This window comes from Agelaius tricolor, unplaced genomic scaffold, assembly GCF_023055355.1.
Source record: "Agelaius tricolor isolate 1412-34295 unplaced genomic scaffold, bAgeTri1.0.p SCAF_68, whole genome shotgun sequence".
In the NCBI taxonomy this organism is placed as follows: domain Eukaryota; kingdom Metazoa; phylum Chordata; class Aves; order Passeriformes; family Icteridae; genus Agelaius; species Agelaius tricolor.
In genome coordinates, this window is record NW_027269328.1 from 945870 (window position 1) to 970860 (window position 24991).

A 24991-nucleotide genomic window follows, 5' to 3' on the forward strand; every position below is an offset into this window, starting at 1 on the left:
ACAGCACATATAAGGACATTAAATTATGTTGCTGATGTGGCAATGTGTGATAGGTTTCTTAGTGAAGAAATACCTTATAAGGAAATACACTGTGTCCTGAAGAAGTGTGTAAAACCAGCTTTTTTCTTGCAATAAACATCTCAGTATCCCCACTGATCTGAGCCCGTGCATTAGTGGTTCACAGGAAAGAGGGAGTGGCTGAGGGGGGAAAAGAGTGTTTTAAAAGCTTCTTTTATTTCTCATTATCCTCTTATGACTCTGTTAATAATAAATTTAGTTTATACCTTTAAATTGGAACCTGGTTTGCCCTTAGAGTGTTTTTCTCTGAATCCTCATCTCAGCTCATGAACCCTTTGTCAATTTTTTTTTTTTTTCTGAAGGAACAGCTTTCATAGGTGCCTGGCATTTGGTCAAAATCAAACCACAAGAGCCTGGACGTGAAACTGGTTTTTATTGACTGATTGGAACAGTAACATCCTCATTAAAACATGTCTGAGGTGTCCTCAGTTCTTCAGTGGGGGTCTTGCGCACCAGGAGCTGGGAAAGGCGGCTCTGCAGCATCTGCATATTGCGGAGAGCCAAGGACAGAGCCCTTCCCGAGGACACACGGCCAGAAGGACTCCAGCCACAAAATTACCCAGCCAAACAAAATACAGGGAGAATCCAGAAGGACGCTGGGAGCTCACACTGTGCCAGAGAAGCTGTGAGCCCTGGGGATGTCCAGCCACAGCCAACTCTGGGTGGGCGATGTTGGGAAGATGTTTGAGCTGTGGGACATGTCCCAGTCTCTGCTGGAGCTGAGGGGGCACAGGGCAGGGTCTGCCCCCCCTGGCCCACTCCAGGGCTCTCTGCAGGACCTGCTGGGCACCATGTCCAGCGTTCCTGAGGTGGGGAAGATCCCTGTGCCAGGATGGAGGCTCCAAGAGGAGCAGGGATGGTGCTGGCAGTGGGGACAGGCCCTGGAGATGCTCTGTGCCCTCACTGCTGGGCACCATGTCCAGCATTCCCGAGGTGGGACAGATCCCTGTGCCAGGGTATCTCACATCCAGAGCTCTAAGTGGAGTGGGGACAGTGCTGGGCATGCTTTGTGCCCTCACTGCTGGGCACCATGTCCAGCATTCCCAAGGTGGGACAGATCCACAGATCCCTGTGCCAGGGAATGTGACCTCGAGAGCTCTGAGTGGAGCAGGGATGGTGCTGGCAGTGGGGACAGGCCCTGGGGATGCTCTGTGCACTCTCACTCTGCTGGGCACCATGTCCAGCATTCCCGAGGTGGGACAGATCCCTGTGCCAGGGAATGGGACCTCCAGGGCTCTGAGAGGAGCAGGGACAGTGCTGGGGATGCTCTGTGCCCTCTCACTCTGCTGGGCACCATGTCCAGCATTCTCAAGGTGGGACAGATCCCTGTGCCAGGGAATGTGACATCCAGAGCTCTGAGTGGAGCAGGGACAGGCACTGGCAGTGAGGACAGGTGTGGATGTGACAGCCTGGTCAGAGAGCGAGAAAACCAGGTCAGTTTTCTCAGGGCAGACTTGCGGGACTTTTGGAAGCTGTAGAGAAACAATGATAGCTTGTTCTTATAAAGAACCTGCAGGTGGTGTTTTCCTACTCCCTGCCTTCTGGTTTTTCTCAAAGATTGTTTATAAGAAAGGCGTTTTTGTTGATTAGCCAATCAGGAGAAATGTATTGATTGATTGACCAACCTGGTCTGAATGTATTGGAACAGTCCATAAAAAGAGGGAATATTCGTATTAAAGCGGCTGCTGTGCAAACCAACCTCCAGAGCCCTGACAGGAGCAGGGACATAGTTCTCTCCCAGGATTTTCCTGGGAAGCTGTGAGACAGCTCAGAAAAAGGAATGGGAAACAATTCTTGTCTCCATTTGCTGCACCTGTTGTTGTTACACATGCAGAATGTGTTATGGAGATTGTTTACCAAGGAGCAGTTTGTTAATTAAACACTGGTGATGGTGTTTAGATTGATTGACCAATTAGGTCAAAACTGTATCAGGCTGTCTGTAAGGGCTAAGAGTTTCACAGAATAGTATAGTATAATATAGTATAGAAGAATAAAGCAATTAATCAAACTTCTACAATCATGAAGTCAATGCTCATTATTACCCAGCTGGTGGCCTGCAACGACAGGGACGGGAACTGGAGATGCTCTGTGCTCTCACTCTGCTGGGCACCATGTCCAGCATTCCCGAGGTGGGGACAGATCCCTGTGCCAGGGAATGTGACCTCCAGGGCTCTGACAGGAGTAGGGACAGTGCTGGGGATGCTCTGTGCCCTCTCACTCTGCTGGGCACCATGTCCACCATTCTCAAGGCGGGACAGATCCCTGTGCCAGGGTATCTCACATCCAGAGCTCTAAGTGGAGTGGGGACAGTGCTGGGCATGCTTTGTGCCCTCACTGCTGGGCACCATGTCCAGTATTCCCAAGGTGGGACAGATCCACAGATCCCTGTGCCAGGGAATGTGACCTCGAGAGCTCTGAGTGGAGCAGGGATGGTGCTGGCAGTGGGGACAGGCCCTGGGGATGCTCTGTGCACTCTCACTCTGCTGGGCACCATGTCCAGCATTCCCGAGGTGGGACAGATCCCTGTGCCAGGGAATGGTGACCTACAGAGCTCTGAAAGAAGCAGGGATGGTGCTGGCAGTGGGGACAGGCACTGGGGATGCTCTGTGCTCTCACTCTGCTGGGCACCATGTCCAGCATTCCTGAGGTGGGGACAGATCCCTGTGCCAGGGAATGGTGACCTACAGAGCCCCAAGAGGAGCAGGGATGGTGCTGGCAGTGGGGACAGGCACTGGGGATGCTCTGTGCCCTCACTCTGCTGGGGCTGGCACGTCCCCAGCTGTTCCATCCCAGCTCCCTGCTCCATCCTGGATCCTGAACATCCCTCCAAGGAACCTTTCCAGAGCACTCCCACAGCTCCAGTGACACAGCCCCAGCTCCCCTCTTCCTCCCCTGATTCCCAGGAAGGCACCAGCCACAACCCCAATGGCCAGAGGCCTCGGGGACTCCCACAGCAGCCAGCTGGGCACCTCTCCCAGCCCTGGTGAGGGATGTAGGGGGATCTTTGCCATGCTCCCGCTGCATTTCCCTGGCCCTAAAGCCTGAGTGGGGCCCACAGAGAAGGAATGCACAGAGGAGACCCAGCAGCAGCAGCAGGGGAGGAGACGCCCCCAGGGCTGCCCAGAGGTCACAGGGAGGAGAAGGACGTGGAGCTGGGAAGGTTGTGCAGCGGGCTGGGGACACAGGAGAGGCTCCAGCCCTTCATGCTCCCAGCAGCTTCTTGACCATGTATCCGGGCATGCTGTAGAGGAACAGGGCCACCATGATGAGGAGCAGCAGGGCCAGCACGATCTTGATGATGAGCCACTTGTAGCGGGTGCAGATGAGGTATTTGATGGACTTGAGCGGGTTCAGGAACCAGATGAACGATGTGTCCGGGCGGCTGCAGGGGAACCAAACACCCATCGTTAATCCATCGCCGTGGGAAAGGGATTCATGGACATTAAAGCTCATCTTTTTTTTATTGTTTCACTCCCTGCCATGGGTAGGGACGCCTTCCATAATCCCAGGTTCCTCCAAGCCCTGTCCAGCCTGGCCTTGGGCACTGCCAGGGATCCAGGGTGGGCACCCTGTGCCAGGGCCTGCCCACCCTGCCAGGGAACAATTCCTCATTCCCAAGATCCCATCCAGCTCTGCCCTCTGGCACTGGGAGCCATTCCCTGGCTCCTGCCCCTCCAGGCCTTGTCCCCAGTCCCTCTGCAGCTCTCCTGGAGCCCCTTCAGGCCCTGCCAGGGGCTCTGAGCTCTCCCTGGATCCTTCTCCTCTCCAGCTCTCCCAGCCTGGCTCCATGGCAGAGGGGCTCCATACTCAGAACACCTCCGTGGCCTTCTCTAGCCCCTTTCCAGCAGGTTTTGGGGCTCGGAGCTGGATGCAGAACTCCAGGAGGGAGTGGAATCCCATAATCCCAGGCCCCTGCTGCAGAGAGGCTTCTCCCACTCACTTGGGTTTCTCCAGGGGATCAGGCTCATTCCGAGCCAGCCCAGCAGGCGATTTCTCGGCCTCCTCCGCTGTCAGAAGGTGCAGCTCAGCCTCAACCTTGCCCTGCAGGGAGCAGAGAGATGTGCTGAGGCCTGGGACGTGCTCCCAGGCCAGAAAGATCAAAGCCATGAGGGGGAAGCAGGGTGTCCACCAAGAGTGCAGTGCCCAGGAGGCAAACCCTCCCTTTTCCCCTTCCTTACAGTGATCTCCAGCTCGTCGTTCTCATCTCTGGCCACGAAGGGCCACCAGCCCTTGACCCGCTTCTGCTTGAAGATGGAGATCATGGGCAGCTCAGCCTCGTTGGTCACCATCTCCAGGCTGCACTGCTTGGATGTCTTGGCTCCCCGGGGGAAGCGGTTCAGGTCCAGCTCGATGGCCCCTGGCAGGACAGAGGGGGGGACAGAGGTTGGCATGCCCAAAAGGCCAAATCCCTGGCTGGAGATGGGCTGGGCCAGCATCTCCTGCCCTGGGAGCAGCTCTAAACCAGGTCTGGGGAGAAGAAACGGGGAGTCTGGGCTACAGCAGCAGTGGAGAAAAGGGATCTCAGAATCATGGAGACATGAATGTTGGAAAAGAGCTCCCAGACCCTCGAGTCCAACCTGTGCCAAATCCCCACCTTGTCCCCAGCCCAGGGCACTCAGTGCCACATCCAGGTGACACCTGCAGGGATGGGCACCCCAAACCCCCCCTGGGCAGCCCCTGCCAAAGCCTGAGCCCCCTTTCCATGCAGAAATTCCTCCTGGTGTCCACCCTGAGCCTGCCCTGGCCCAGCCTGAGGCCATTTCCCCTTGTCCTGTCCCTGTTCCCTGGGAGCAGAGCCCGACCCCCCCTGGCTGTGCCCTCCTGGCAGGGACTTGTGCAGAGCCACAAGGGCCCCCCTGAGCCTCCTTTGCTCCAGGCTGAGCCCCTGCCCAGCTCCCTCAGCCCCTGCTGGGGCTCCATTCCCTGCCCAGCTCCCTCAGCCCCTGCTGGGGCTCCATTCCCTGCCCAGCTCCCTCAGCCCCTCCTGGGGCTCCATTCCCTGCCCAGCTCCAGCCCCTGCAGGTCTCTCCTGTCAGGAGGGGCCCAGAGCTGCCCCCAGCTCTGGAGGTGCCCCAGCAGTGCCAGCACAGGGATGGGCACTGCCCTGGCCCTGCTGCCACCCCAGAGCTGGCACAGCCCAGGGGCCTGTGGCATCCTGCCCACCTGGGCACACCTGTACTCATGTCCAGCCACCGGCACAGCACCCCCAGAGTCTTTCCCACCTCTCTTTCCCAGCCTGGAGTGCTCAGTGGTGCTGGTGTGACCCCAGTTCAGGACCTGGCCCTTGTCCATGGCCCATGGATCCAGCCTGTCCAGAACCAGACCCCTCTGCAGACCCCTCCTGCCCTCTCACCCCACCTGCTCCATCCTGCAGCATCTCAGGGGGTGCGTGGGGTGCTCTGGACCCTGCACGTACCCAGGAAATCATCAGCCGAGAAGTGGTCGGCGTCCCAGACCTGCAGGGTGAGGCGGGCCGGGATCTTGTACTCAGTCTCATCCCAGGAGAACATGGACTCCTTCTTGGAGATGACGATCTTCTCCTCGGCCATCAGGTAGTCGAAGGGGAAGATGTAGCGCCAGTTGAAGTTGCCTTCACCAGTGAGGGAGTGGTAATGGACATCCGTGTCCTGCTTGTCCTCCTGCTGCCCCTTCAGCCACCTGCAGGGCCCGGGAGGTGAGAGGAGGCACAGGTTTACATGGGGCAGGAGAGGGGACAGGACCACCCCGTCCAGGCAGCCAGGGTGTCTCCAGGACTAAAAAAACCTGAAAGTTATGAACAAGGGGATGGGGCTGTGTGGATGCCATGGGACAGAGAGAGAGGGAAATGGCAGGCATTTCTCACAGCGGCTTCTGAGAAATTTTGGGGAGCTGCAAAGATGTGATAACTTGTTGACTATAAACAATTTTCAGGTGGCGTTTTTCTACCTTGTTTTTCTGTTCCTCTCAAGGACAGCGCGTGAGAAAGATGTTTCTGTTAGTCAGCCACTAGAACAGAATCTGTTGCACCACTCTGTAAAAACCGCGTGGTTCTTTTGGATAAAACCTTCTTTGCCTTTGCTGCGATCCTGCCTCTCACCTCTTCCTGCCCTGACCTCGGCGCAAGGGTGACAGGGCTGCTCCAGACACTGCAGCAGCAAATCCAAGGGGCAGGAGGATGCCAGAGAACTTCAGGAGAAGGAGATTCAAGGGGGCTGTCTGAGGGTTTACCCTGGGCGAGGAGATGTGAAGGAGTTGTACAGGAGCTGGGAGCTGCCACGGACATATTTTATGAAAAATCCTTTTTTCTCCTCAGAAACTGAGAGGCCTCAGAAACGAAATGTAAACAGTAATTATATGCTGCTGTGGAACGCAACAGGTGCATCTTTGATTGGTCTCGTGTGGTTGTTTTTAATTAATGGCCAATCACAGTCCAGTGTCTCGGACTCTCTGGTCAATCACAAGATTTTATTATCATTCCATTCCTTTCCTTTCTGGCCTTCTGGCAAAATCTTTTCTTCTATTCTTTTAGTATAGTTTTAATATATAATTTTCTTTTAATATAATATATATCATAAAATAATAAATCAGCCTTCTGAAAAATGGAGTCAAGATTCTCATCTCTTCCCTCATCCTGGGACCCCTGCGAACACAACCACATTTGGTGACCCCGAGTGAAGAAAAACTCCACATTTGTCGAGCCCCGAGTGAGGAACACAACCACAGATCACTCTGACTGCTCCATTGAGAGGAGATGTAACAAGGACATTGCTGGTGCAAGAGGATGTAAGAGGGGCTTCATAATCAAAAAGATTTTGTTGCTGAGGGAACAGGGGCAAGGGGGTCAGAGTGGGAAAGTTTGTGTGGAAGTTAAGGAACTGCAAATATTGGTAATTAGTGTAATAAACTGGCTTTGTTTGCGTACAGCATGGTCCGTGTCTCTCGGCCTCTGCAATGCCAGGCATCTCCTCTCCCGCCAGGAAATTGTCACCATCCAAAGCCACCCCAGTGGAGCTCCAGACAAGCACCCACAGCTCCAAGCAGGGCCTGCTGGATGGGTGGCCAAGGAGAGGGGGAGAGGCAGGAAACAGCGCAGGAGATGCCAGCAGAATCTTTGGAATCTCATCAGAGGCAAGAGAGAGACTCTCAGGAAACACCCCCAGCAAAAACCTGGCCAAAATGCCGAGACATCCATCCCCTTCCCCTCGTGCCCTCTCCATGCTGGATTCTCCCCAGAGAGGGTTGAGGACCCCCAAACTCTCCAGTCCCAGCTCCAAGCGTGGCAGAGCAGCAGATGGGAACACATCCACCCAGTCCTGGCTGGTTTGAGTCTCTCAGCACCGCCCGTGTCCCACCCCGGTGGGAACTGGGGCCCACCCCAGGAGAGGCGGAGGGGGCACCGGTGGAATTCCAATTTGTACCCACCCCATGACAAAAATGTCACTGGATTTCTCCCTGGTGGAATTCCAGGCTCTACCTACCCCATGACATAAATGTCACTGGATTTCTCCCTGGTGGAATTCTGCACATATTCCCTGACAGAAATTGTCACTGGATTTCTCCCCAGTGGAATTCCAGGCTGTACCCATCCCCTGACAAAAATGTGACTGTATTTCTCCCTGATGTAGGAAGCACGGTTGGAATTCCAGGCTGTACCCACCCATGACAAAAATGTCACTGGATTTCCCCCCAGTGAAGGAGGTCCCAGTGGAATTCCAGGCTGTACCTGCCCCCTGACAAAAATGTCACTGGATTTCTCCCCGGTGGAATTCTTTACCTACCCCCTGACAAAAATGTCACTGGATTTCTCACCAGTGGAATTCCAGGCTGTACATATTCACTGACAAAAATGTCACTGGATTTCCCCCCCGGTGAAGGAGGTCCCAGTGGAATTCTGGGCTGTACCTGCCCCCTGACAAAAATGTCACTGGATTTCTCGCTATTGGAATTCCAGGCTGTACCTAACCCCTGACTAAAATGTCGCTGGTTTTCTTCCTGGTGGAATTTGAGGCTGTACCTAACCCCTAGCAAAATGTCACTGGATTTCTCCCTGGTAGATTTCCAGGCTGTACCTACCTCCTGACAAAAATGTGACTGGATTTCTCCCTGGTGGAACTCTGCACATATTCCCTGACAAAAATGTCACTGGATTTCTCCCCGGTGGAATTCCAGGCTGTATCCACACCCTAACAAAATTGTCACTGGATTTCTCCCTGATGAAATTCTAAGTTGTACCCACCCCCTGACAAAAATGTCACTGGATTTCTCCCTGGTGGAATTCTGCACATATTCCCTGACAAAAATGTCACTGGATTTCTCCCTGGTAGATTTCCAGGCTGTACCTAACCCCTGACAGAAATGTCACTGGATTTCTTCCTGGTGGAATTTGAGGCTGTACCTGCACCCTGACAAAAATGTCATTGGATTTCTCACCAGTGGAATTCTTTACCTACCCCCTGACAAAACTGTCACTGGATTTCTCACTGGTGGAATTCTAGGCTTTACATACCCACTGACAAAAATGTCACTGGATTTCTCCCTGGTGGAATTCTGCACATATTCCCTGACAGAAATGTCACTGGATTTCTCACCGGTGGAATTCCAGGCTTTACATACCCACTGACAAAAATGTCACTGAATTTCTCACCGGTGAAGGAGGCACTCTTGGAATTCCAAGCTGTACCTACCCCCTAACAAAATGTCACTGGATTTCTCCCCAGTGGAATTCTTTACCTACCCTCTGACAAAAATGTCACTGGATTTCTCCCTGGTGGAATTCCAGGCTGTACCTACCCCCTGTCATAAATGTCACTGGATTTCTCCCCAGTGGAATTCTTTACCTACCCCCTGACAAAAATGTCACTGGATTTCTCCCCGGTGAAGTAGTCGTCGTCCTCCAGGATGACCTCGTCCGTGTTCCACACGATCACCCTGAGCTCGTACCTGCCCGAGGGAGGGAAAGGGAGGTGAGGCACGGGAGCAGGGAATGGGAGCAGGGAATGGGATAGGAGAGGGCAGGGTGGTGCTGCCAGAAAGCAGAGCCAGCTGCCAGGAACAGGGAATTGCTCACAGGGATCTCTCCCAGGGATCTGGAGGGCAGGATCAGGGATCAGGGACAGGAGGGATCTCAACCATGGAGATGATTACAGGGATGGGACACTTCCTATGGGGACAGGCTGGCAGAGCTGGGAATGTTCACCTGGAGAAAGGTGCAGGGAGACCCCAGAGCCCCTGCCAGGGCCTGAAGGGGCTCCAGGAGAGCTGGAGTGGGACTGGGGACAAGGCCTGGAGGGACAGGAGCCAGGGAATGGCTCCCAGTGCCAGAGGGCAGGGATGGACGGGATATTGGGAATTAGGGATTGTTCCCTGGCAGGGTGAGGAGGGGCTGGGCTGGAATTCCCAGCACAGCTGTGGCTGCCCCTGGATCCCTGGGAATGTCCAAGTCTTGGATGGGGCTGGGAGCACCCTGGGATAGTGGAAGGAGTCCCTTCCATGGCAAGGAGTTGAACAAGTTGAGCTTTAAAGTCTTTTCCGACCCAAACCATTCCATGATTCCATGATCTCCACATGATCTTGGATCGGCCTCACCAGGGTGAGCCAAGCTCCAAGGGGAGCTTTCCCTCCTCTGCTCCCACCCTCTGCAAAGAACCTGCCAAAGACTCAACGGGGCAGCCCAGGATTGGATTTTGGGTGATTTCTGACCAAAATTCTGTCTGCAAACAACCAGAGCCCAACTCTGTTCCTGCTCTCCCTCCCTTGACTCAACAGGCCTGTGATTCCCCCCAAAACAGGCTATGAGTCCTCCTGAGGGCTCCAGAACGTTCAGGGCTTCCAGGGAATTCCCAGCAGCCTGGGGAGGTTCCCATCACCTCTGCTTGGCCGGGAATTTCTTGATGGTGAGATATAAACCATAAAAATAACCCATAAACAAGCTGTGGGAAGGCTTGTGGAAAATAAGGAGAACTTCACGATAGCAGATTTCCCCCGGGCGGCTGCAATTTGTGACCAAATTAAGAACCACGAGAAAACTGCTTTTCGTCTTCTAAAGAAGTCTCCATAATATTACCTAGAAAGATTTCTCTTCCTGAGTAAACTTAAAAAAGGGACTATTTTAGAGGCAGTAAACTGACTAGAAATTTAAAGTTTTGTTTCTTTACATTATCAGTAGGAAAAAAAAAAGTTTTAGGGAGAGTAAAAGTGTTTAAAAAAAGCTTGTCTTAATTCCTACTGCTTTTTTTTTCTTTTAATCACCATCGATAAAATTTTCTTTATACCCTTTGAAAGTTTTAAGCCTGCTTTACCTTTCTCCTAATCCTACCTCACAACAAGAAATAAATACACTAGCAATTAACCAATACCAAAACCTACCACACTCTTCAGTACTTTGAAATCTTAAAAGAAGAAACTTTGAAACCTTGGAATCTTAAAATTAAGAAACTCTCAAATTAATAAAAAAAATCTTAAAATTAAGAAACTCTCAAATTAGCAAAAAAATCTTAAAACTCTCAAATTAACAAAATGGGCAGACTACACAAAATTGGTGTTTCTACCCAGTTTCAAATTAAAACTTCCACACAGAGGAAGTGGGAGTGGGTGGAGGAAGAGCAGGATCCCGGCTCCTGCAGCGAGGGGAGGCTCAGGACACGTGGCCACAGCACCTCATGGACGTGCCAGGAGGTCTCCAGGTGAGAAAAGTGGATTTACACCTTCCTGAACCCCCTTCCTTTGGGATCTCCCTCTGGCAGTGCCCTGGCTGAGCCCATCCGTGGGATTCCTTCACCTTTTCCTTTTCTCCTGCCTTGTCCCGTGCTGTGCCTCTCCCAGCTGGGATCCAGGGATGTTCTCTCCACCCAAGGCATCGGCTGCCTGGGATGCACAAGAGATTGTGCACAATCCCATCGGGATTCCCAGCGCCATCCCTGTATCCCAGCCCTGGGGGCAGGAAAAAGAGCCCAAAGACCCAGGCCAGCAGGGTGAGAAAGGTCTAGAAGGGATATTGAGGGAAGAAATGCCCTTCTTCCCCCACCGTGCGCCGTCTGTCCCTGCTCTTTCCTGCTTGGAATGCTGCCCCAGGGGCCTCCACCACCCATCCTTCTGTCCACCATGTCCTGGAAAAGCCCCATCCAAACTGCCCTGGGATCACCCTGCCCCTGCCCAGGAGAGGCTCAGGGCTGGGCACTCTGCTCTGCCCAGGCAGCGATGGAATTTCCTGTCGCAGACATCTTTCATGAAAAATCCTTTCTTAGGATTTTTCCTTGTGAGAAGATGCAGTTTCAGCAACCAAAAGGAAACAATGGTTATCTGCTGCTGTGGAATGCAACAGGTAGACCTGGGATTGGTCTCCTGTGGATGTTTGGATTTACTGGCCACTCATGGCAGAGCTGGCTCTTGCTCTCTGTCTGAGACACAGATCTTTGTTATTCATTCTTTTCTATTCTTATCTTAGCTAGCTTCTGAAGAAACCTTTTCCTTTCTATTTCTTTTTAGTATAGTCTTAATGTAACATACATCATAAAATAATAAATCAAGCCTTCTAATCATAGAGTCAACATTCTCGTCTCTTCTTCATCCTGAAAACCCTTGTGACCACGGTCACAATTTCCCAGTTCAAGAAGATTGGGACCTGCAGGGGATGGGAGATGTGAGATCCCACCCTCAGGAGCAGCTCTGGACCTGCCTCCAGTGTTGGGATCTCTGGGAATGGCAGCATGGATGAGGAATGCAAGCAGAGGGCTGGGCTGGCCATGGAGCAGCAGCAGGAGATGGGGGAAGCCGGGCTCCATCCCTGACCTCTCCATTCCCCATTTTTTGGCTGGGCTGCCAACCAATCCCAGTAATTCCCTTAATTAAGTTCCTTACTTCTTTGGTTTCCTGGGAGAAATATCGATGGCAGGGCCGGGCGCTGGCATGTCCATGGGGAACATGTCCACCCACATCTCCAGGCGGCCCTGTGGGGTGGGAGAGGCACAGTCAGCTCCCCTTGTCCCTCCTGTCCCCTCCCCACCAGTGTCCCCCTCTTCCCACAGCCATCACCCCGGCCAGGCCAGATGTGGAGTGGGACGAGCTTCTCCCATGCCACGAATCCTTCTCCACCCCTGCAGAAACGTCTCATGGAGGGGGTGAAACTGGGTGGGTTTTAAGGCACTTCCAGCCCAAACCATTCCATGATCTCCATGTGAGCTTGGATCAGCCTCACCAGGGTGAGCCAAGCTCCAGGGGGAGCTTTCCCTCCTCTGCTCCCACCCTCTGCAAGGAACTTGCCAAAGGCTCAATGGGGCAGCCCAAGAGTGGATTTTGGGTGATTTCTGACCAAAATTTGGTCTGCAAAACGACCAGAACCTAACTCTGCTCCCCCTCTCCCCCCTTGACTCAACAGGGATGTGATTCTCCCCCCAACACAGGCTATGAGTCCTCCTGAGGGCTCCAGGAGTTTCAGGGTCTCCAGGGAATTCCCAGCACTGCCTTTTGTGCAGCCTGCGGGTTTCCAGTCCCTTCTGCTTGGGAATCCATTGGGAATTTTGCTCCCAGGTGCCCAGATGTGGGGAATCAGGAGGCACCGTGGAATGCGAAATGGATGAGGATGGATCGGGAGGCGTTGGAGATTTTCTCTGCTGGCACCCCAGGGTGACCTGCCCGCCCTGAGCTGGGTTAGGGCCGTGCTGGCCCCCGTGGGTTGCCCCCATTCCCGCTGGAATGCCAGACCTGCTCGATGCCCGGCTTGTCGGGGTTGAGCAGCGGCCGCGTCTCCACGTGCTCGGGGACGAGGCGGCAGCCGGCCCGCGGGATGTCCTCCCAGTGCCGCAGCACCGCCAGCGCCAGGTGCTCGTCCGTGGGCTTCTTCTGGCCTGGAGGACAAAGGAGAGCGTGGACAGCTGGGACAGGGACACAGGGACAGCAAAGCACCCTGTGCTCCAAGGTGCAGAGCTGCCTCACCCTCTCCATCCCTTGGGAACACTTTTTCCCAAGGGTCTCAGAACTGTCCCAAGGTGCAGAACTGCCTCACCCTCTCCATCCCTTGGGAACACTTTGTCCCAAGGTGCAGAACTGTCCCCCAAGATGTGGAACTGCCTCTTCCTCTCCATCCCTTGGGAACACTTTGTCCCAAGGGTTGCAAAACTGCCTCTTCCTCCCCACCCCTTGGGACAAAGTGTTCCCAAGGGTGCAGAACTGTTCTCCAAGAAGTAGAACTGCCTCATCCTCTCCATCTCTTGGGAACGCTTTGTCCCAGGGGTTGCAGAACTCTTCCAGGGTGCAGAACTGCCTCATCTTCTCCATCTCTTGGGAACACTTTGTCACAAGGGTCTCAGAACTGTCCCAAGGTGCAGAACTGCCTCATCCCCTCCATCCTTTGGGAACACTTTGTCCCAAGGGTTGCAAAACTGCCTCTTCCTCCCCATCCCTTGGGACAAAGTGTTCCTAAGGGTGCAGAACTGTTCCCCAAGAAGTAGAACTGCCTCATCCCCTCCATCCTTTGGGAACACTTTGTCCCAGAGATTGCAGAACTGTTCCAAGGTGCAGAAATGCCTCATCCTCTCCATCCTTTGGGACAAGGTGTTCCCAAGGGTGCAGAACTGTCCCAAGGTGCAGAACTGCCTCATCTTCCCCATTCCTTGTAAACACTTTGTCCCAAGGTGCAGAACTGCCTCATCCTCTCATTCCCTTGGGACAAAGTGTTCCCAAGGGTGCAGAACTGTCCTAAGGTGCAGAACTGCCTCTTCCTCTCCATCTATTGGGAAGACTTTGTCCCAAGGTGTAGAACTGTCCCCCAAGATGTGGAACTGCCTCATCCTCTCCATCCCTTGGGAAGACTTTGTCACAGGGGTTGCAGAACTGTCCCAAGGTGCAGAACTGCCTCATCCTCTCCATCCCTTGGGAACACTTTGTCCCTCAGCCAGCACTTCCTAACTCCTCTTGCCTCTCTCCAATCCCTGTAGAAGGTTCAGATCCCCATTCATTTTTCCCTGTCTGAACCAATCCTATGTCCACTGACCACATTTTCCTTCTTTCCTTCACCCCTCCTGGACTATTTCCCTCTTTCTTGGGTGCACATGAGTGTGCTGGGACACAACCCCCATCTCCCATTTTTTGGGAATGCATTCCCATGGACAACAATTCCCTAAATGCTGGAGGTGTCTCCATGGCTCTTGGGACATGACTGCTTGGAGGGCATTTCCAGAGGCAGCTTTGGGTGTCCGTGGATGTCCTTGAGTGGTTCCAAGAGGAGCCCTCTGGTCTGGAGAAGGTCTGTAGGACTCCGTGACTGGTCTATACTGGGATGGTGCCTGCAGGGCTGGGTGATGCACCCATCTCACACTTCTGGGGGGGAGTTGGACTGGGCGACCTTCAAAGGTCCACTTCAAACCACTCCATGATTCAAACTACTCTGAGATTCCAACCCTGGGTGATGAGGAGACCCCCCAGACCCCTGGTCTGCTCCAGAACCTCCATCCCACGGGATGATCCCACAGGGCCGTACCATTTTCATCCTCGATCTCCGTGGGGCCGGTGAAGACCCTGTTGGCAACTTTCACTCTTCCCCCCGGCCCAAAGTGCGGCCCATCCACTTTCCCCTCTTTGCACAGCTTGGACAGGATTTGGGAGGGCTTCATGGGGTCACGCCAGGTGTTGTACCCATGACTGGGAACAGGAGGGCAAGATCAGACAAAAAAAAGTTGTGAGGACAAAGAATTTTTTTTTCCCTTTTGCCAGGAAAAAAACCCCCACTGCACCACGAAGCACCCAGAATTCCCAGGGAAAGAATTTGAGGCAGCAAAGGTGAAACCTCAGAGCGGACTTGATCCCCTGTGCCCCTTTTGCAAACACCTTCCACCCAACTTTGGCCCAGGCCTGGAATTCCCAGTGCATCCCGCTTGATTCCTGATGCTCGGCATCGCCCTGTTTGCTCTGCTCCCGTTTCAGCCCTGACCTCACCCCTCTCCCACCAGTCCCTCCAGTCCCTCCCTCCTGCCCTGGGCTCCTGACGACACATTCCACCCTCCCTAACCCTGGTGACAAAACCAGGCATAGCACAGGCTCCTCCATTCATCCCTGCCCCCCTTGCAGGATTGGACAGCCTGAAGTTTTTCCCAAAACAAATCATTCCAGGATCAGCAGGCAGCCAAGGGGGGAGAATCCTGTGGGATCCCTGGGTGGGAGGTGACACAGAGGAGGGTCCAGGTGTGAGGTGGGGCAGGAAAGGCTTTTTCCTCTTGCCTCTCTCCAATCCCTGTAGAAGGTTCAGATCCCTGAACCTTCCCTAAAAAAAGCAGGAAAGGCTTTTTCCATACATGGAGTAGGTCTGGGACACGCCGCAGGTAGCCCGGTGCTTGCTGTAGAAGCGATTCTCCAGGTCGATCTTGGTCTCCCCAATGAGGTCATCAGTGCCCACCAAGTCCCAGTCGTACACAGCCACGGTCAGCATGGACTCCATGGGGAAGGTGGCCTCGATGTCGAAGGATCTGGGATTGGGGGAAGCAGAGAAAAGCTGCTGCGGGTTCTGGCTGCCACTCAGGACAGAGGTGTGTCTGCTCCAGCCCATGGACGGCGTTCCGTCCGCATCCATCGCTGCAGGACGTCTGAGGTGGGGTTAAACTCAACCACCAGCCCTCGACAGGAGGGAAAACCCTTGACCTGGATGTCCCAACACCCCTGAAACTGAGTTTGCAAGGCAAGATGTGTTCTATCACCATCTGTACGGCAGCTGTCTTTTGTCAAGTGAGCAGTTTGCCTTATCTATCTCTCTGAGTGACCACAATCACTCCTCCCTCGGGAGGGGACACCTGCTGATAACAGCCATGGAATGTCACTGCACGGCTGATAAGAACTATAACATCCTGTTGTGAGATGCTCCACCCAGAGGGAGGAGCCAAGCATTCCTACCCAGATATAATCTGAGATTCTGGAACACCAGTACAGCTCTGCCCAGAGGGAGGAGCCAAGCATTGCTACCCAGATATAATCTGGAGATTCTGGAACACCAGCACGACTTCTCCACTGGATTCCCCAGAGGAACAGCAGCTGCCTCTTCTCCCACTGGATCTTCGGGAGAAGACTACATCGTTTTTCTCCAGGATCCCTGCTCCAGCAGAGCCACCCCTGACACTGCAGGAGGGCTGAGCCTCATTTCCAGTGGGATGCTGCCCACACCCTGACCCACAGGGTGTCAGGTTGGGTTCTGACTCTGGCAGTGTTGTTCCAGTGCACTGCATTGTTTATTTTATTCTTTTATTTTCTTCCCTATTAAAGAACTGTTATTTCCTGCTCCCATATTTTTTGCCTGAGAGCCCCTTAATTTAAAATTTATAGCAATTTGGAAAGGTGGGGAGGGTTTACATTCTTCATTTCAGGGGAGGCTCCTGCCTTCCTTAGCAGACTCCTGTCCTTCCAAACCAAGACACTGAGTTTGTGTCTTATTCTCACTCAAATTTAGGTCTAATGATTCCTAAGCGGGTGTTTCACCTTGATAAGATCAATTTCAGGTTCATCTCTTAAACACCTGGTGCTGTGCTGACCACACACTGGCAAAGGAGGACATCCTGGAAGGACACCCACACTGTGGGATAAATCCCATAAATAAATAATAAAGCTAAATAAATAAAGATAAACCCAGCTCAAGGAGCAGCCATGGGACACCTCAGCTGCAGGTCTGAGGGCTGGCAAGCTTGGGCTCAGCTTGGCAGCTCCAGGCGCAGACTTACTTCCCAAAAACAGGGTTCAGCTGCTTGGAGATGTAGTTCTCCTTGTCCTTGATGTCCGTCTTGCCCAGCTTGATGGCGATGTAGGGGTCGGCCTTCCCGTTGATGTCAGCTGGGTGGAGGTCCGTGGCCTGCAGGGAACAGATGGGACGGGTCAGCGCTGCCCACAGCAGCCAAGGATTCAGGGATGGACCCATTCTCCACCCCTGAGGATGGGTTTCTCTTTGAGCCAGGTCTTATGAGCTCTCAGAGAAGCCATCACACCCGAGACAGCTCAGCTACCTAGAATGGCATAAAATCAGCAGGATGGCCTCTGAGGCAGTGTTGGAAATAGAAAAAGGTTTAATAAAAGGCAAAATAACAAAGCTCTTTCAGAGATAAGCCCGAGCCAGGGGCAAGAGGTTCTTGCTCCTGCTAAAATACCCCACAAAAGCGATTATTTCCTTTGTTCTCTTCTTTTCCTAGTGAATTACCTAGGTGGGACCTCTTGGCCTCTGTGCAATTGGCAACCCCAGGTTTGAGGTTCAAGTCCCAAAGGTCCTATGAGGTGTCTTTTGTACCAAAGTGGGAGAGAAATTTCTGGGCTTTTTTCCTTTTTCAGCAGACAAAGGATAATTCGGTCGCTCCATCACATTCCTACACCGTGAGAGCACCCGGCTGCTTCAGTCCCTAAACAGAGTGTCTTGGACTGAAATGGGGATGAAACGGTGTCTTGGATTAAAATGGGAATATTCCTGACTCATGTAAATCTCTGTCCTAGTTTAGGGAGAGTTTGGAACTGGCTTTGTCCTGAGAGGTCACCACAGTGACCTTTGGAATCTCACCCGAGGCAAGAAAGATGACGAGGAGGAGACTGTAAGGAAACACCCCCAGCAAAAACCTGGCCAAGATGCCGAGACATCCACTGCCTTCCTCTTGTGTCCTCTCCATGGTGGGTTCTCCCAGAGAGGGGTGAGGACCCCCAAACTCTCCAGTCCCAGCTCCAAGCATGGCAGAGCAGCAGATGGGAACACATCCACCCAGTCCTGGCTGGTTTTGGGGCTGGTTGACCAAGCTGGTGTCTGCTGTTCCAGCCTGGTGATGGGTGGGAGACTCCACATCCCAGTGGGAAGCAGCTCTGGATGGAGAACCAGGCTGGTGGGAAACGGAGCCCAAAGTAGGTTCTGTTTGTAACACACTGGGACAAGGTGGTGGCAAAGGGCAGCTTCCAGCAGGATGGAGATCCCTCCCAAGTGCCTGGCTGCAGAATTCCATGCTTAGGGACAGGGGGATGGCCAGTTCAGGGGTCAGGAAGTGATTCTTCCCAGAGCACATTCCACGTATAGAGGGAAAATGTGCGTTGGCTGGATCACGTCACCGATCATGGAATGGGTGTTCAAGGAGGTGTCATGTCCTTCACAAGGATCTCCTCCATCCTACCAGATCCCATTCCGCCTTTTTTCTCCCTTTCTCTCCCATCCTGAACCATCGCCAGGGTGGTGACGTGGCTGTGGAAGGAACCAACACCTCACACTGCAGGCTGATCCAAACTATCCATGGGAATTGAGCACCAGGACACGCCACCCTGAGCACCAGTCCATCCCACCTGTTGGAGAGAGGTCTCTGGATCTGGCAGGAGCTTGGATCTGTCCTGCTCCCAGTGCTGGGAGCACACAGCCCTGGAGACAGTGTTGGGTCTGGATATCCTGGGATGTCCCTGAACAAATTGGGACAGTGGGAGATGTCCCTGACCACGGCAGCCGGTGGAGCAGGACAGACTTTTAGGTCCCTTCCCACCCAAACCATTCCATTCTCAACCCTTCCTTCCCACCCAAACCAAGGAGCTGCTTCAGTCCTCAAGCTGCATCCAGGGTCCTGAAGCACTGGTGATGCCTCAGGTTTGAGCTTTTCTATTTTTCACATTCTGTGCTGCTTTGGTGTCTGGGTCTGGGCTTCATATTATGGGATGGTGAGCTCTGTGCACAGAGCAGGGAGACAAAACAATTCCTGCTCCAGCTGGGCACCAGGGACAAATGATCCAAATCTCAGCCCCAAGAGCACAAGCAACGTGGAATGAAGAGAGAAAAACAAGCAGGGTGGGACTGCATGGGCTAAAGCTGGAATGGACCATGAACTGCAAGATGCAAATGGAGCAGAACTGATCACAGTGACAGACCCCGTGAGCAGTTCTGCATTCTGGGACCATTTTGGTTCATCTTGTGCTGCCCAAGGTGGATCCATGGAGGAGATCCTTTCAATAAATCCTTGTTTTATTCCTTAGCTCTTGTCCAGTCTCTGTTCCAGCTCAGCCTTCCCACGGCATCAGTCCTGGAGTGCTGGAACTGAATCCCACCATCCCTACGGCACCAGGACCAGCTCCGGGTGGAAGGGAGTGCCAGATCCCACCTGCCACACCCCGAATTCCCACTCACCCGCACGATGTAGACTCGGACCAGCACGTTGATGGGGTCGTTGCTGGGGATCCCCTGGAACATCCCGAAAGTGGGGTCATACCCTGCCTCCTTGCTGATGTCGTCGGGGAGCGGCACTTTGTAGACACACATGGAGCCCTGGTGCGAGGGAGGGTATGGACCAGCTGAGTCCTGCTGCCCAGGGCCTCCGTGGAGGTGAACCCATCCCAAAACGCCCTCCCCAAAAATCCTGGCCAGAATTCCTAACCACTCACCTTGAACCTCCCCACGATCCGCTCCTCCTCCGTGGCGTTGTCGTCGTTGTCCCCAATCTTCCCCCGGAGCAGGTTGAAGGTGTGCAGCCAATCCTCAAAGTTGTCAAACTCTGATTCCAGCTCTTTGTTGAAGACCTGAGATGAAAAAAAAAAATGTTTAAAGGAGGGAATTTGGGATAAAAACAAAAGTGAGCAAAAGATGTGGGGAGTACTCGATTGGCTCAGAACGAGGGGTGGGACAAGAGGAAACGGCCTCAAGCTGTGCCAGGAAGGTTCAGATGGGATATTGGGAATAATTTCCTCATGGAAAGGGGGCTCAGGCCTTGGCAGGCGCTGCCCAGGGAGGTTTGGGGTGCCCATCCCTGCAGGTGTCACCTGGATGTGGCACTGAGTGCCCTGGGCTGGGGACAAGGTGGGGATCAGGCACAGCTGGGACTGGATGGGCTGGGAGGGCTTTTCCAGCCTCAGTGATCCTGGGAATCTGTGAACACCTCAGCTCCCAGTGGTAAATTTTTCAAGGAAGGAGAAGGATCTCCAGCATTACTGGGTTGGAAAAAGGGAATTTTGGAGCAATGGGTGGGGCCATTGCTCCCTGTCCTAGGGTGACGTTATGGTGCTTGTATCCCCATCCATGTGTTCTGTTAATGTTGGATATTCTGTTCTGTGCCTTTTAGACTGGCTCTGAAGAGGGAAAGTTTTGTTTTGGTTTTCTTATCAGCCTGGCGGGACACAGACACTGCAGCTTTTGGCTTTTTCTGCTTTTGCTTTTCGCTTTGCTCTCTCTCGCTCTTGCTTGCTTCGCTTCTGCTTGCTTTTGCTCATTAGCTAGTTTAGCTAAACTGTCCAAATTTCTTCCTGGACTGTTTCTCCTTTCCTTTTTCTGACCATTTCGAACCTGCTCCAGACTGGGACCTGGGAAACACCGAGTGTTTGCACCTTGTGGCTGCAGCAGCTGCCCCAGCACTGGAGGGACTGAGAACAGAGCAACCATCCCCCAAGAGAGACTTTCTGGATTTGTCATCTCTTTTCAGACCGGTGTCATCCAGTATTGTTCATTTTGTGTGCTGGGGGTGCTGTGCCTGGTAAATAAACAGGTTCTTTCCACTCCTCTCCGAGGAATCCTTCCCGAACCGGTTGTGGGGAGGGGCCGTGTGGGTTTGCTTACTGGAGGGGCCCTAATTTGGAAATTCTCCTCCAAATTTGCCCTAAACCAGGACACTCCCCCTCTGTGCAAGATCCAGGTCTAAACCCCATCTGAACCCCAGAAGCACAGGTGACATGAATCCTGAGAAATCCTTGGGATCACTGAACCAGAGCCCACGGCTATCCTGAATCCTGGCTGGGCCAGCAGGAAAACACTCCCTTGGAGCTGGGACACCTCCAGGCTGCCCCAGGGATGAGCCTAGCCCAGGACAACCTCTTTGCTCATGACCTCCAGCTATGGAGAGAGGCTGGGAAGCCTCATCCCAAGATAAATCCCTAGGGAGAGATGTCCCAAGGCACATAATCCCCACAATTAGGTACTTCCTCAGAAGCACCCCCCAGTACCTTGAGTTCATCAATCTTCTGCTTGTTCTTCTTCTCGGGGAGCTCAGGGACTGGCTGCTGCTTCTTTTTCTTGTCATCTTTGGGTGCCTTGGACTTGTCTTTGTCCTTGTCCTTGTCCTTGTTCTTCACCTGGGCCTTAGAGCCTTTCATGGGAGAGTCACCAAGTTTGTCATCACTCTGAGTCCGGGGGGGAACAGTGCAGAGGGAGGAGATGGAAAGGAGGGAGGGAAGGGAAGGATGGAAATGAGGGTCAGGAGAGGTGGGGGAGATGTGGTGGGGCTTGGATAAGGCACTTCAAAGAGGAGGAGCATGAAAGCTGCCAGCAAATCCCATCCCAGCCCTGCCCTGTCTTTCCTTGGCTCTGGATCGCAGCGTCTCCAGCAGCCCGGAGATCTCTGTGCAGGGAATTCCAGGGCTGACCTGAGCAGGAATCACTTGGAGGACTACAAAACATGGACAGAGCCCTCTGACAGCAGTGAGAAAACCTGGTCCTGCCCACAGCAGGAATGGTGTGGCCAGCAGGAGCAGGGAGGTCACTGTGCCCCTGTGCTCAGCACTGCTGAGGGCACACCTCGAGTGCTGGGTCCAGCTCTGGCCCCTCAGGTTGGGAAGGACGTTCCCAAGAGATCCTTGAATGTGTCCAGAGGGGGAAACGAGGCTGGAGAGGGGCTGGGAACACAAACCCTGTGAGGAAGCCCTGAGGGAGCTGAGGGTGCCATGGAGAGAAGGAGACTCAGGGGTGCCCCCATCACCCCCCACACCCCCTGAAAGGTGCCTGTGCTCAGCTGGGGCTGGGCTCTTTCTCCAGCAGCACTGACACAACCAGAGCACACAGCCTCGAGCTGCACCAAGGGCAATTTAGGCTGGATATCAGGAAAAAGTTCTGTACAGAAAGGGTGATAAAGTTCTGGAATGTTCTGCCCAGGGAGGTGGTGGAGTCCCCATGCCTGGGTGTGTTTAACAAAGCCTGGATGTGGCACTGGGGGCCAGGGTTGAGTTGAGGTGTTGGGGATGGGTTGGACTCGATCATCTTGAAGGTCTCTTCCAACCCAGTGATTCTGTGAATTCTGTGAAATGTGGGAATTTTGGGAATTCCCAGGGACCAGGGACGTGGTGGGGTCACCATCCCTGGATGTGTTTAGAAGCCTGGATGTGGCACTGGGTGCCGGGGTTTAGCTGAGGTGTTTGGGCTGGGTTGGACTCGATCTTTAAGGTCTCTTCCAACCTGGTCATTCTGTGAATTTTGAGAATTTTCTTCCTCCTACCAGAGACTTCTCCTGCTCTATGGAGCCTGGGGAGCGTTTGGAACCCCAGCCTGGGAAAGCAGAGGGGGCAATGTTTGATGCTGCTGCCCTCAGATTGTCCAGAACCCCACAGGTCACCAGAGTCTCATTTGGAGCAACCACCAGCCACGGAGAGCTGGAAAGAGGCTGCTGGAAAAGGTGGATTCAAAGGAAACTGCTTCCCACCTCTGCAATCCCTGTCCTTTGGTGCCTCTGCCGGCTTTCATGAGGGCTGGACATTACCCGGTGATGGGGACAGACAGACAGACGGAAAAACACGGATGAGGAAAGGGGGAAGGAGTGGGAGAGCCAAGGGAAATGGATCATTCTAAAAAGAAATAAAACCCCAGAGGACACCAGTGCCAGCCCAGAAGAACCTGCTCAGAGCTGTCTCCAAGCTCAGCAAGACCAGACCTCGGGATACAAAATTCTGGGCTCTTTCTCCAGGCAGCACTGGCAGAACCCAGAGGACGCAGCCTTGAGATGCACCAAGGGAAATTTAGGCTGGATATTAGGCTGGATTTTTCCTGGGATACAAAAATTGATCATCCAAAAGAAACCATGCTCAGAATTTTACTGAGCTGAAGGGTTTTGCATCACCTGGGCACAACAACAACAACCTCCTGCGACGGGGACATGGAGCACATGGAGAGCAAGGGTGGAATTCCTCAGGGATACCCCTCCCAGCCCTGCTGGTGGCATGGCCAGATGGACAAAGTCACCCTTGACCAAGCACTCCCAGGATTCTTGGCTGGCAAAATTTTTGGGACAAAATGAGTATGCCCCAAATTTAGGCAAGGTCAGAAGCCCACCTGACCTAGAGATCCGACTTCCTTCAGAGAAAAACACATTTAGGGCATCATTAATCTTGTGATTTGATAAAATAATAACATGTGAAAAATAATATATAATGTATAAAATTATATAAATTGATAAGTTAAATGAGAAAACTTGCCCTAAATTGTGTATTTGTCTTCACTGCCCACATTAGGACAGCAGACAAAGAGTTCAACATGCAGGGAAAAGCCCTGCAAAAACCCACAAAAATCGACCATTTTTGGGAAAACACAACACGCTGGGAGTGTCTGGTTTGTCTGGAGAGCTGAGGCAGGTTCCCAAAGGGATGTGTGCTTCCCAAAGCACCAAGAGGAATTCTGGTCCCACCTTTCCCTGCCGTGTTCCCTCTCTCCCTCCCAGCCTTACCCTCTCCAACCTCCATCTCCTCCTTCTCCTCTGCTTCTGCCGCGGCCGCTTCCTGCTGCCGGAGTTGCTGGGGGAGACAGGAAACCACTGGATATCAGGAACAATCTTTTCCTGGAAAAGCTGCCCGGGGCAGTGGTGGGGTTCCCATCCCTAGGGAGGATCTGAAGCCACGTGGATGTGGCACTTGGGGACAGAGTGGTGGCCTCGGCAGCGCCGGGGAATGGTCGGACTCGATGGTCTCCAAGGGCTTTTCCAGCATGAACAATTTTGGGATTCCGTAACTGCTGGAACCCAGGGCACAGGGAATGTTTCCCTGCCTGTCCTGAGAAGTCCTGATCCCCAGGAGAGCACTGGTTTTAACCTTTGTCCATGGAAAAAGCTTCCAGGACTGTGGGGTGGATTGGAATCTACGAGTGTGTGAAATAGATAATAGCGCAGTTTGTCACGGGGCGAAAAATTTCAGAGTTTTGGGTTTTTAGTGTGGAGGTGGGTAGGAGACAAGATGGAGGATTTTGGGCATTGTCTGATCTCCTTCTTGCTCTTCATCTACTCCCTTTTCTGCAGTGCTGGTGGCACAGAGTGATTGGTTAGAAAGAGCCGCAATGCAGGTGTTGCATGAACAGACAAATAACTAATTATTGGTAGAAAGGTAGGAATAAAATACGTCCTGAGAGTTAATTGGACAAAATAGCCTTAAAAGACCTTGAACCTGTGTGTCTTGTGACTTTTGGTGCCTTTCTCCTTGTATGCTAAGTCTGAGATGTCGATGGCGTGCTGAACTTTTGATAAGAGAAAAATAAACAACGACCTGAAGACCGAAAAAAACCAAAAGTCCCGTTCATCTCTCCATCCTGGCACTGAACTTTTTTGGGGTATCCCCATCAGGAAGATCCTCAGGAAGGGGGGGTTTCCACACCTAATGAAGCACAGCCCCAAGGATTTGGAAGGAGCTGGAATTAGGGGAGACCTCTCAGGAAAGGAACCATCTCCCCTGGGTGCCCCTCCCCGCTGGTCCTCACCCACCTCCTTCATTGTCTCGATGGAAGCGAAGTACTTGGACCACCAGTCCAACATGCTCTCGTCCGGCTCCTCCTCCTCCACTTCCTCCCCGCCTCCTCCTCCTCCTCCTCCTCCTCCTCCTTTCTTCTTCTTCTTCTTTTTCTCCTTCTCTTCCTCGGTCTGAAGGGACAAGGGAAGCACAGACAGGGAAGGGGAGGGATCAGGTGAGAGGGAATTGTTTCTGGAAGGACAAAAGTGAAGCAACTGAAGAGGGAGAACCCCCCCAGGCTTTGGGGGCCTCGTGAACTTTCTCCCTTTTACAGCCACAGAACACCCAAGGGTGACCAAGGTTTTGGAGGAAGTGCCAGAATCACAGAATGGTTTGGGTGGGAAGGGACCTTAAAGCTCGTCCAATTCCAATCCTGACACCTTCCACCATTCCAGGTCATTCCAAGCCCCATCTAACCTGGCCTTGGATGCTTCCAGAGATGGGTCAGTCCCACAACACCTCCCCATTCCCATCATCCTATTTATCCGTGCATTTC

General features: G+C 53.1%; 1 protein-coding gene across 5 annotated transcripts in view; it reads right to left on the reverse strand.

Moving 5' to 3' along the window:
- Nucleotides 1-434: 434 nt before the first annotated feature.
- OTOF (otoferlin) overlaps nt 435-24991 on the reverse strand; it is a 117597-nt gene continuing 93040 nt past the window's right edge. For 4 of the 5 annotated variants that reach the window (XM_071417161.1, XM_071417159.1, XM_071417158.1 and 1 more), the window contains 15 exons: nt 24471-24626; nt 23448-23514; nt 20962-21104; nt 19414-19548; nt 19160-19297; nt 16752-16879; nt 15342-15512; nt 14531-14691; nt 12757-12899; nt 11914-12002; nt 8899-8997; nt 5495-5736; nt 4257-4435; nt 4019-4119; nt 435-3460 (listed from right to left, as the gene is read on the reverse strand). In XM_071417161.1, coding sequence (XP_071273262.1) covers nt 3280-3460; nt 4019-4119; nt 4257-4435; nt 5495-5736; nt 8899-8997; nt 11914-12002; nt 12757-12899; nt 14531-14691; nt 15342-15512; nt 16752-16879; nt 19160-19297; nt 19414-19548; nt 20962-21104; nt 23448-23514; nt 24471-24626 — 2133 coding nt within the window. In that variant the 3' untranslated portion in view covers nt 435-3279. The remainder of the gene's footprint in view (nt 3461-4018; nt 4120-4256; nt 4436-5494; nt 5737-8898; nt 8998-11913; nt 12003-12756; nt 12900-14530; nt 14692-15341; nt 15513-16751; nt 16880-19159; nt 19298-19413; nt 19549-20961; nt 21105-23447; nt 23515-24470; nt 24627-24991) is intronic. The other variant, XR_011676851.1, reaches the window with a different exon arrangement.